At 42.7% G+C, this 12,492-nt stretch overlaps 1 protein-coding gene across 6 annotated transcripts; it reads right to left on the bottom strand.

The window, feature by feature from the left end:
- Positions 1–344: 344 nt before the first annotated feature.
- LOC310795202 (uncharacterized protein) lies at positions 345–6,239 on the bottom strand. Of its 6 annotated transcripts, none has more exons than XM_083657261.1 (13): positions 6,081–6,239; positions 5,348–5,401; positions 5,196–5,225; positions 4,009–4,041; positions 3,837–3,866; positions 3,708–3,728; positions 3,590–3,622; positions 3,435–3,473; positions 2,824–2,862; positions 2,698–2,715; positions 2,288–2,329; positions 2,149–2,181; positions 345–728 (listed from the first exon to the last, which is right to left on the bottom strand). In XM_083657261.1, the coding sequence occupies exons 1-13, from the start codon at positions 6,133–6,135 to the stop codon at positions 715–717; spliced, it is 441 nt and encodes a 146-aa protein (XP_083513387.1). In that variant the 5' UTR covers positions 6,136–6,239; the 3' UTR covers positions 345–714. The 6 variants fall into 6 exon arrangements, with proteins under 6 accessions (XP_083513387.1, XP_083513388.1, XP_083513389.1 ...); XM_083657262.1 differs by having other exon boundaries at positions 351–728; positions 3,435–3,470; XM_083657263.1 differs by lacking the exon at positions 2,698–2,715 and having other exon boundaries at positions 391–728.
- Positions 6,240–12,492: the final 6,253 nt, after the last annotated feature.

The following is a 12,492-nucleotide window of genomic DNA, read 5'->3' as shown; positions in this document are numbered from 1 at the left end:
CTTTTTGTTGTGATTTTACGTTTATATATAGTCAACACAAATACCCTCTTAAAGGAACAGAACACATTTTCAACCAGCTTTGCATCATTATAAAATCGGTAGTATATCTGAAAACTGAAGTTTAGCAGACATTAATTTAGTTTGACAGTTCTTGAGAGTTGATTGGTGTTAAGTTGTGGACCATTGATGTCATTCATGCACAAATAACATCACTGGTCCACAACTTAACTCAAACCCAATGTATTTTATCACATAATGTTATCACACAATACCCTAAAATTTCCATTTATTGTGATAGAAACATACAATACATCTGACTAAAAATCATGAATAATGGTTCTGAATTACTCTTATACAACATAGTAATAACACTGCTCTTGTGGATGAAAAAAAATATATATATTTTATTTGTGTTCAATGGGAATCAAATCTAAAAAAAACTCATATTAGATTTGAGATCAAAAGCTTCCAAACTTCCAATCTTGCAGCTAGTCTGTAATCTTGCACAACACTTTGAAAAGCGAGTGAGTGTGATAACACAAAAGGAAGTCACACACAGGTTGTATAGATTAGCTCGGCTGGAGCCGGTCCATTTTATTGAGTCGTCAGTAAGCCCAGTGTCGAGGTGTGCTTCCCAGGCACACCTCCCAGCGGGTGGGTGACGAGTGGAGGGGCTCCAGCTCCGCGACCAGGACCAGGACGTGCCGCAGGGTCTCACTCCAGCGCGTCTGTGACGCAGGGGACACAGAGAGAGAGATAATAATGGATTCCTTCACGCCAGCTTTGCTTCACAAGCAGCAACATCACAGCAGAGCCCAGTGTTTTTCCAGACTGGTGTATGAATCACATCTCTCACCGCTTCTGACTTGATGACACATCATGTGACACGTCATGTGACCTTGTTGTTCAGAACACTTTTATATGGCTGTAAAGCAGATCTTTACCCTATGTCAACTATTATTTATTATGTTGATCTTCCCTTCCCTTACTATTATGGATGGGCGATATATATGGTTGAAATCAATATGAAAATCACACAGATTTTTTTCTGTATTGATATAACTTATATCACGATATGGTTCACAATGTGCAAAATCTCATTACATCCAGTTAAACCGATTGGTAATGTTAGGTGTGATGTCAAACAAAATGTAAATATTCAAATAATATTCTTTACAAAATGTTTCATACTTCACTTATCAATTTAGACCGCAGAATTGTGTGTCACGATATGGCAAAATCACCATATCATCACTATATGATTCCACTGAAAGATGATAAAACGATAATATAGAATTATCGCCCAGCCCTAGTTTACTATAGGGCCAATACACAGCGGGGCTTTTCTTTTCAGGAATCTGACTTCTCTGTAAATATACATTGTGAAAACACCCCTGGGCCATCGCATCCACGTGCAGCCTCGGATTGGGAGGAATTTGACCAATTTATCCCTTTCGGCGTGTTTGAGGGCAGGAACACAGCAGGAACAGTGCATTCTGCTTCCCGAAATAACCCCCGATCAAGCAGATGATACAGTATAAATCAAGCACTCCAAGTACCTGGGGGGACAGACATCTTGGAGTGCCCTGGATTTCTGTCCTAGATTCGCTCGAATACAAGGAGGACTGTATTCAAATAAACAATCATAGTGCCCTGTTTGTTTTTTAGGCCATGCTGTAAACGCAGACCTTGTTGTGTCTGTGGTGACTCAATAGAAATTGCTCCAGATAAATTTTATTTTAGCATAAAGGAATCTGGAACAATAATATCATGAGCTCCTAGAATGTATTTTCTATGCTAGATTGCTTTTGTCTATATGATCGCCTCTTGCTTTTAGAGTTTTAATTTTTCCTCAATTGACCCTTAACTCAACCTGTAAAACAACATGTATTTCTATATACAGAGACTGGCTTTGACCAAAATGATGTTTTTTTCCCCAATGCGGTCAACTAATTGGTCAACATTCACCGAGTCATTAAAACATTTTACAAACCACTTGACTGTGAGTAATATGCCTTAAAAGTGTTACTCATTCACTGAATTTGGCTCATCAACCATGTACTGGAACTGAAGATGATCTATTCACAACCTTTAGGTGCGGCTCTTGATGGTAAATCATTACTGTTGATAACATTTTCAAGAAGTTACCTTGTTGCTTGGTTGCATCCACGCTGACTTCCTCTGTGGTGAGAAACATGCAAAACAAAACAGTTTTTTTTTATGGCAGGCCAGATTACTGTAGGATTCATAAATACACTTTATGAGTGTCCATTTTGTACAATCTTACCCGACATGCTCGCGTTCTCGGTCACCGCTTCTTCATGGTGATCTGGAGAGATGGTAAAATTGACACTGGGTTTGTGCAGCAAGATTAGATTAGATTCAAGCAGTTTGTCGGCCTAGATTTTATGAACTTGGGCCTTGGCATCATAAGTTTCTATCTGGGTGGAGGAGCGCGGCTCTGAGATATTGACCATAAAACTCTTAAATAAACTGTACTCTGTACTTCCTTTCTCTTTTAGGTATTTCACTCAAAAAGGGGGCGGGGGCAAGCATTATGTAACATTCAACTGTATGTGGATTTCTCAAATTGGAGTAAAAGTCAGATAGAATCTTATAATTCGCCTATTTTATACAGTATTTGACTAATACTGTATGTTAGTGTAGGTTTACAACACTTCAGAGGGTCACGTTCACCTCGCTTCTGTCTCACGCCTGTCAGAAAGGAGAAGGTCAGAGGTCAGAAGTTACGAGGCGCACTGTAGACGCTGAAATATGCTGCAATAATAAGCTGTGTGGACAAGAGCAGGGTAATGGACTCACCATCTGTGTCCTCAGTGGATGCAGACTCTGACTCAGACTCTGTGGAAGAAGAAATCACACCATTGTGTAAGTTTAAGTGGCAGTGTCTCTTGAAAACTCTTATGCACACAGTCACACACTACAGGACTTTTTATAAAACAGAGCTTTGGTGCCATCTACAGGCCAAACTTTTAAAGCAACACTCTGCCTATTTTCAACCAGCTTTGTATCATTAGAACATCAGTAGTATATCAGAAAACTGTAAACTGTTTTGAAGTCTGTCATTTAATTTGACAGTTTTATTGAGTGTTAAAGTGTGGACCAGTGACATCACTGGTCCACACTAACTCACATTAATAACTCATTAACTCAAATAAACTCTCAATAACTGTCAAACTACTGTAGCTGAATGATGAATAGTTTGACAGTTATCGAGTTGATTTGAGTTAATGAGTTATTCATTTGAGTTAGTGTGGACCAGTGATGTCACTGGTCCACATTTTAACACTCAATAAGTGTCAAATTAAATGACAGACTTCAAAACCGTTTACAGTTTTCTGATATACTACTGATGTTCTAATGATACAAAGCTGGTTGAAAATGGGCGGAGTGTTCCTTTAATACTCTCTTACCATCAGGGGCTATGTCAGCAGTGGTCCCATCTCCCTCTGCTGGAGGGGAACATGAACACAGTTATGTAACGTCCGATCCAACGTAAAGAACACATGTGGTCTGTTTAACAAATTACACAATCATTTGTTTTTTTACTGTACTTAGCTATACACACCTACGCTGTCATCTTCAGTTACGACTTTCTCCTCTGTTGAAAACATCGTAATGAGAAAATTCAAAATCAAAGTGTACCCAATTATTACAATTCACTTAACAGACTAAATTTAACTCACCAGTCTCATCTTGAGTAGCCTCTGCGTTTGAAAGATTTGAAAGATCGCTGTAATAACTGAACCTAACAATCATTCACATTCAGCACTCTGAATTTTGTGTGAACTAAGATGTTATTTGGGTTCCCTCACCTAGGTAACGGACCTCCTCAGTCTGTTCCTCTGTAAATTAATGAGAAACAGTGCAACAGTCTTATTGATGAAACGGAAAATAATTTTGCAACGTTGACACCTATGGGTGAGGGCCATGTTTGCTCTTGATGTAACTTCACTGGACTTTCGTCACTGCTGTATGTTAACTCACCGCTCTTCTGGGTGGCCTCAAACTCGCTTTGATCTGAAGAGACAGGGTTACAGTGTTACAATTATGCAAAACAAGAGCCAAACAACACAATGGACAGTTTGTGTCATAGAGGAAGTGGAAAAAAAGGAACTAAACATGGTGGCTTAGTGACGTGAGATTAGTCACATTGGTTTTCAGCAGAATTAATGATGTATTCTAAAACAACTGAGGGTTTCTTTTGGATAGAAGTGGCTTTAAGACACGCAAGTGAGTCCATTTGGATTTTCTTTTATGTAGATTTTTCCACTATCTTCATTCAGATTATTTGTATCATTATGCAACACAACTAACAATGCTATCACTCTAAATACATAAAGATTAATTTCAGTTAGAAAGTTGGATCTCAGAATCAGATTTTTTTGTCCTATTCTTTTTATTATATATATATATATAAGCAATATAGCACTCGAGCTGCGTGTGTTGTGGCATATATCCCGCTGCTCAGCAGTTATCCCACTCGGCCGGTTTCCAAGTATGATAATATAATAATAATACTATAAGTCCGACTGGCATGGCATTCTGATCGAGTCAGTTGAAACACTACTGTAAGGCGGGACCGCAAGAACGTGCGGGTGATTTGATTGGATCGTTCTGGAGACTGAAGTTGACATTGGCCAATCCTGGCGCTTGCTGAGAAGCTGAGAGCTTTCTGGAAAGCCCGACACGCAGCTCGAGCGCAGCGCTGCATTCTCAGCGCTTGCTGAGAAGCTGAGAGCTTTCTGCAAAGCCCGACACCAACTAACGTTACGGGGTTAAATGCGGGGTTAAATGCGGGGTTAACAGCCTTTTTTTTGCAAAGAAGACATTAGCCCGCGTCTATTCTTGTACAAAACATAATTTTCTGCAAAGTATTAGTAAAGTTATAAGCGAAGATCGATTCACAAGGATCTGACAGCTGTCTCCGCCATTTGTTTTTTCTACATTGTCATTTGAGGTAACCAAAGCCTTTTAGTAAGAGAGTTGCCATGGCAACTGGTTATGAGAGTGGGTTACGGGATTTATACAATGGCTGTGAACCAATCAGATTGCTTGATTTGAGAGAGCCGTTTTATAAATATATATATATATATATATATATATATATATATATATATATATATATAGTATATATAGATTGGCGATCAATCTCTTAGACCAAAGCACTGTACCTCTTTTCTGCAGAGCACTGAGCTCAGCTCCTGGAAAGGACACCAGGTGTTTTGAGTTTAATTGCATGGGCTTTACAGGAATGCAGCCACCATCATCATCATCATCATCATCATGATCGTTGTTATTATTATTGATTAATGGTCTCCCTCACCTTCTGTAACTGTTTCCTTTTTTTCTTCTCCAGATTCCAGAGATGCGGTGAGAGCTAGGAGAGTCACATGGACATCAATCAGGTTTCAAACAGACAGATAACAAAAAATCAACTGCAATTGCTTTGTAAATTGTTTTGCCTGGTATTTTCTGGATACATTTAGTCATAGACATTTTTTTTTAAATTGATTTAACTTTTAACCAGAAAAGGCCTCATTGAGATTAAAAATCTCTTCTTCAATGGTGTCCTGGCCAAGACAAGCAGCAGTACAATTCACATATTACAGACAGGCACACGTACCACATTACAGACAATAAAAGTTACAAATCGCACGAATGAATATAAGAAATCACACTCTGAGACAATAACAATAGCTAATGTTAGGCAAGTCAACATTGAGCCCGGGATAGGGGGAAATAGACAAGCTACTTAAAACATTGACAACCTGACGTTCCTGCCTCCAGGCTTTGCAAGCAAACAAATGTCAACTCCAGTGTAAAAATTCAATACAGAGATGCTGAAGACATCTCTGCAGTAGGTTTAGTAGGAACATTGCCATTTGTGAAACATACTTTGTTGTATATTTCCATTTTAAATAGTCCTGCTGTCTGTCATTCCCCCCCAAAATAGTTCCCTTTCTCAGCCTCCATCACCAGGACACAATTTAGTATTCCAAAAGTCATAAATGTCTGTATATATACTCCGGTCATATCTCTCTTATTGTTTGTCTTACCAGTGTGGAATCCTGCCACAGCAAGGACAAGCAACACGGGCGCGACAAATCTCATCTTGGCTCCGTGTGTGCTCAGGTTATGGAGGGTGCTGGTGCTATCTGCTATAAGGTGTCAAGTCAAAACTCGCGTTGTGTGTTTGTTGTCGGTGAGCGCGCGCCGCCGGCTCTTATATCTGTGCTCACATCACATGCTTTGCATGGACAGGGCGGCTGTGGTACCATTGTCCCTCCCTACCTGCTGGGTGCCACATCCCGGGTGATGCTCACCACACAGACGCATCATTATCCCGCCTGTCAATGGCACCCATTGTCGGCTCCGCGGTCACATGCCCCCTTGATTTTGGATGTTACTGTGTGTCTGGGGGGGTGGGGGGAAAGAAATTGGCATAACATGTAAATAATGTTCATTTGCTTTTATGAATGAAAATAGTGATTTTAGTGCACAACATCCTTGGCACATGAGTGGAGGGGCAGAGGAGCTCGGTTTGACAATTCCCCCTTTGTGCAAACGGATCAAAAGGGTCCCCATGTTATTTTTTGAATGCAAAAGGTTCAGGTCCAGAGCAAACAGTCCAGCTGTCGTAACATAGCGTATTTTACTCACTTGTTGAAGGAAAACATACATTTTAGATTGTGACATTAAGAGGAATTCATTACCGCCTAAGAACCATGTAATAAGTTGGAGGAGGCCTAAATATAAATATAAAAAAAAAAAGTTTACAATGTGCTTTACAGAATCAGAGAAACAAACAGATCAATAAAGGCAACAACACAATTAAAAACAGAGACATTACTTAAAAGCAAGTCTATGAAAGTGTCTTGAGAAGTGATTTAAAAGAAGAAGACACTCTGACTTCGCCACAGTGTAGGGGCTGTAATGGCTAATCACCTGATCACTTTTAATTGAGTGATTCAAGTCATTTTAGTAAATCATGGAAAGTGGCAAGTTATCAGGCAGAAAACACATCAATCAATTGGCGTGACAAAGCTGACTACAGCCTATTCTTGTTAGGGTACATCCTGTAAGAGGAGAAGTCCTGGACTGCTGGCATGAAACTCTAAACTTTGATGCATAAGTAAACAGTCACATGCATTTGATCAGTCACACATGAAACACAGTTACGTGCTGATTCACTGGTCACTTCATATCTGGGGGTGATGTCACCACGCCAGGTTATTACAACAGAGAAACCTTCCTAGGAAAGAGGATACAGATTATCGTTGACACTCCTGAACACGAAAGATGCTCAGATATAAAGTAACAGGATGAAGAGGCTCCAGTTTCACGGAGACAAACAAGAGTTGTGTTGACTGTTGATCATCACTGACATTGCCTCATGTGTTGGCAATAGATAGACGCTTTTCATGGGGGCCATTTTGTGTCGAAAAGGCAGGGTAAACACAGGTGCAAGCAAAACACTAATGAGGGTTTCCAACTTACACTCATGGAAGTTGGAAACCCTGCAAAGAAAATTACGGTTTTGCTTGCACCTGTGTTTACCCTGCCTTTTCGACACAAAATGGCCCCCATGAAAAGGGTCTATAAATCATCCTATTAGATTAACTTCACACACTTTACCCAGTTCCACCTCTATGCCGCATACACAGCTACGTAAAAACCTGTGCAATGACCAATGCATTTGTAGTTGTGCAGTGGGTCTCAAAGTGGGGGTCCGGGGACCCCCAGGGGTCGTTGAGGGGGTTCCAGGGGGTCCTCAGCAAAAAGGGGAATCCTTTTTTTCACTATAATTCCATCCATAAGTAACACAATGACGCAATGGAGGACTATTTTGGTCATGGGTTCCAGGGACTGCAGATGAAATGTAGCTTCCTCGCTAAGTCTGGGACAGTTTGTGACTGTCCATTGTCCCTGTAATAAATTAAATAAATCAAATATTTTCTGTAATAAAACATCTTACAGCAAATCAGATGGGGGTCTGTAGTCTTAATTTGTGTCGGTTAAGGCAGTGGTTCTCAAATGCGGGTCCGGGGCACTTTGCAAGGGGGTCCGCGAAAAGTTTTTAAAGAAAATCAAAATAAAAACTTGTTTTTTTTGTCTGCAAAAGCTTCATAGTTCAACAAAAATATTTTATGCTTTAAATCTAAAATGGTTCATGGATTACATTCCAATCTAACAAACCTACCAATTTAAAAGTCAAGCACGTTACCGTGGAAACAATTAAGCTTAGCCCAAAATCACAAATCAGAATGACGGGGTCCCCGGGATATTTTCTATCTTGTAAGGGGCCCTTGGCTGAAAAACATTTGAGAACCTCTGGGTTAAGGGGTCCTTGAGGTGAAAAAGTTTGAGAACCACTGTTAGTGGAAACATAGCAAAGACTGCCATGAAATGACCAAACAATGCGACAAACCTCTCATCACTTTATTGTGATTGTAAACATTTTCAAAAGAGACAGTACAGTTTTGGGAGGCTTCAATATTGTTGGGAATCAAATGAAATCATCAAAACAAGTAGAGCTAAAGGCAGTAGTAAGTCTTTAGATTATAATACCATTTTAACAAAAGGTCTTGTTTTATTTGTGCTGAAGCGGTTGGTCTCAAAATACCACTTCCCTTTGTTTTATTCATTTTTGGTATCTACAAAGGGACTAAAACAAGCTCATTCTATGGATTAAAGTGCACTATTGATTAGTTTTTGCTACAGTAGGTTTAGAAACATACACCCTGAAAACCCCTAAAAAGGAGAAAAAGTAAAGCAGCTAAAGAATATGAAAGTGGTCTAGGTAGGACATCTGACGGTCATTCTAAAGAATGCTAACTAACTGATGAATACAGAATGTTTTAAAATTAATTCTCCCTGTATGTTACAACAATATACAGAAATACATCATACAAATGCAAGTTGGTCAGACTGTTTGATTAAACAAATTAAATGTAATTGATGACACTTGAAATGTTCAATGGTCAAAGGATTCTATAAATTGCAGGGAGACTTGACCGTTTGATTTACTTTGATATCTTTAAGGCACCACAAAAGCTTAAGAATAACATCGAATACACCGAGGAGGACATTTAACTGGTCAGTGCAATTAGGTTCTTTCCAACGAGCATCTTTATATTATTACATTTAAATAGCGAGAAACGACATGGATTTATTAATTTTGTGTATTCCAATTTGCCAAGAAAACATCTCTTGCTGACACAACTCTCTTGCTGACCGTGCCCTGTGGACATCTAAGATGTACAGTACTTTACTTTACTTGACTTTGTCATTTAGCAGACGCTTTTGTCCAAAGCGACTTACAATACAATACAATACAGTGCAGTACAATATAAAATCAAAGAATACACATTATCAGCAACAATACAGAAAAATATATCAAGCAATGAACAAGGTAAAAAACAACAAACACTTATAAAAAGTATCACTTATAAAGACATAGCAAACAATAAGCCAGGTAAACAATCGACAATTGAAAAGTAGCACTTAAGAAAAGTCTGATCCGGAAGGGCCAAGGTATAGTCCAAATAGGTGAGTCTTTAGTCTACGATGGAAAATAGGCAGTGTTTCAGCTGAACTGACCGAAAGGGGCAGCTCATTCCACCACTGTGGCGCCAAAGAGGAAAAGAGTCGAGATGTAGATGAGCGACCCCCGGGTCCGCAGATTGATGGAGGGGCTAGACGGACAGGACGGGTGAAGGTACGGAGCGAGCTATGTAATGGTTGGAGCTTAACCATGGATTGTAAATACATAGGGGCTGACCGGTGGAGTGCCCTGTAAGCCAGTACTAGAGACTTGAATTTGATGCGTGAAAGGATGGGAAGCCAGTGGAGTTTATGGAAGAGGTGAGTGACGTGAGATAATTTGGGCAGGTTATACACCAGACGGGCTGCAGAGTTTTGAATTAGTTGAAGAGGTCGGATAGCAGATGCAGGTAACCCTGCCAACAGAACATTGCAGTAGTCCAGGCGGGAGAAAACCAATGCCTGGACCAGGAGTTGAGTCGCCTCTATTGAGAGACAGGACCGAATCCTACGGATGTTATAGAGTGAAAATCTACAGTAGTCTGCTGAAGATGTAGAGAGACTGAGAAATGATATGAAGACACCTGAATCCATCCGCATGAGGACCTAATTATTATTACATTCTTACTATTATTAGTTTAGCCACAGGTTGACGGCAGTGGATTTATTAGATGTTAGCTGCAGTGCGGTCACAACAGTAGCAATTCACATTAAGCTCTATCTAAAAAAAAATAAAAACTTTGTACAAAAGTTTATATAAAAAGTTTCCCTCTCTCAACCACTGACACGGTAGGCCTAGTCCCTCTCTCAACCACTGAAACAGAGTGTGCGTTCCAAGTCCTTTCAGTAGTGTCTTTATTTAAGATCCCATTAGCTACAGCAGAGCTACAGCTAGAGTTCTGCCATCGTTGCTCACAGAGGCAGAGCCGGGTCCTGTTGTGACGCAAGGATAAACATTCAAGGAGCAAATGATGTTGTCCATGAGCACCACGTGGAGGAACGCTGCTAGCGAGGCATTGAGAAGGCATCAGGACGAAGCCCAGGTCTTAAGCTTCTGGCATACTCTTCGCGCCCAGCCAAGCGCATAGGGCACACGCCGATTATAACGTCATCCCACGGGGCGTGTCGGGGGGCGAGGCCTGAGCGCTGCGCGGCGCGTCCAAGGAGATTTTTCTATCAGCGCGTTGGATTTTTGCGCATTGTCAACATGGACGCCTTTGAAGGAAGGTTGGCTGAGCACGTCCGCCAATACCCGCACCTGTACGACACAACTCGTCGAGACCACAAGGACCACCAGAAGGCAACCAATTCTTTTGACTTTCCCAACTGGTAGCTAGTAGCCACACTTGTTGGGCTACTACCAGACGCAAGGATCCTCAACGTGACGGCCAGTCGCTCCTGCAAACTGACCGGGGTGCTGTGGGTCTGTGCATGTTTGATATACGGCTGTATGCGATGCAGGAGGTCATCAAAACGGTGGACGGACATACGAAAATAGCCGAAGTGCATCTCCTCGTCCATAGTACGCATCGGCCTCACTATACGGTTGTACTCCCCATCGTGACGTCTATCAGCATGGAGCGGACGGACATTCCATCTCCTGTTGCGTCGCCTTGGTTGGTTAAATAATAATTGCCACAATAGCATTAATTCTTCCTCTCTCATGCCAGCGACGAGCCCGCGGCGGTGTGCTCTGGAGGTCGCCATGTTGGATGACGGTCTTTCCGGGAGACTCATTGTTTTGCTTCCTCTTTCAACGCTTCTCCGCGAGATTTTGTTCGTACCGCCCCCTGGCGTTTCGGAGCGAGCTGCGCACTGACTATGTTCTAAAATGGCCCGCGCATAGTGCGCGCGCCCTCCTCGGAGCCCCGCCTCCAGCGCGTGCGCGAAGAGTATGCCAGAGGCTTTAGATGCCTTCATCGTCCGACACTATGGCCCCACAGCGTTCCTCCTGAAAGACCAGGCACAGGACAGGACCTTCAGGGTGTCTCTGGGCGACCCCCACACATGTACCTGTCCTGTGTTCCTCCGAGAGCTGGAGCCATGCAAGCAGCACATCTGCTGGGTTTTCATGCGGGAACTGCAAATCCCGATCAACGACCGCTACTGTTTCCAGAGGGGGCTAGTGGGAGGCCAAGTGTCGGCCATCCTTCGGAGACGCGGCCCCGGCAACGCGGCCCTGGCAGGTCGCGTTGCGCCCTTGCGTGTGGCGGCTCCAGCGCAGCGAGGCCCGGGCGCTGCCCCGACATCGGCGACACCACAAAGCCCCCCGAGAGAGCAGAGCCCAGCCCAGCGACCGCAAAGCCCGAGACCGCCGAGTCCGGGTCGCGGCGCTGTGTCGAGTCCTCTTGCACTGCTGGAGGAGGTGCAGAACGCCAGAGGGAGGGTCGCCCCTCAGCTGCCCCCCCGCCCCACAGCAGTGGCCCGTCCTGCATGCGGTGCTGCGGGGGGGAACTGCAGCCACTGCCTGGAGAGACAGCCTGAGGCCTGGGGACCATCCCACCCCAACCAGGCAGTGACTGCAGTTCTTTTAATACTTGTGTGTTTTAACCATTTTAATTTTTGTTTTAATAAAAGGTGTGTTCTTTGAAACGTAAAAAAAAAAAGGAAACCAACCTCACAGTCACTCCCCTTCCTGTATCCGATCATTTCTTCATATCCTTCACCCTTCCGATTTCTGTTCCCACTTCCTGCCCAGCATCCACCCACTCAATCACCAGCCGACGTAACCTCAAAACCCTCCCTCCCTACCTCCTCTGCTGCCCTCTCGCTCCTTCCCTCCGCTGACAAATTCTCTCTCCTCTCCCCAGACGTAGCCGCCAATTCGCTCTTTTCCTCTCTTTCTTCCGCCCTACATTCCCTCTGCCCCCCCATCTCTAAACTCGCCCGCTCCTCTCCCCCTGCACCTTGGCTCACCGAACCCCT

The sequence above is a fragment of the Poromitra crassiceps genome (genome assembly GCF_964638095.1).
Source record: "Poromitra crassiceps genome assembly, chromosome: 21".
Classification (NCBI taxonomy): Eukaryota; Metazoa; Chordata; class Actinopteri; order Beryciformes; family Melamphaidae; genus Poromitra; species Poromitra crassiceps.
Note: the sequence above shows the minus strand (reverse complement) of the source record. Positions and strands in the feature narration are given on the sequence as shown.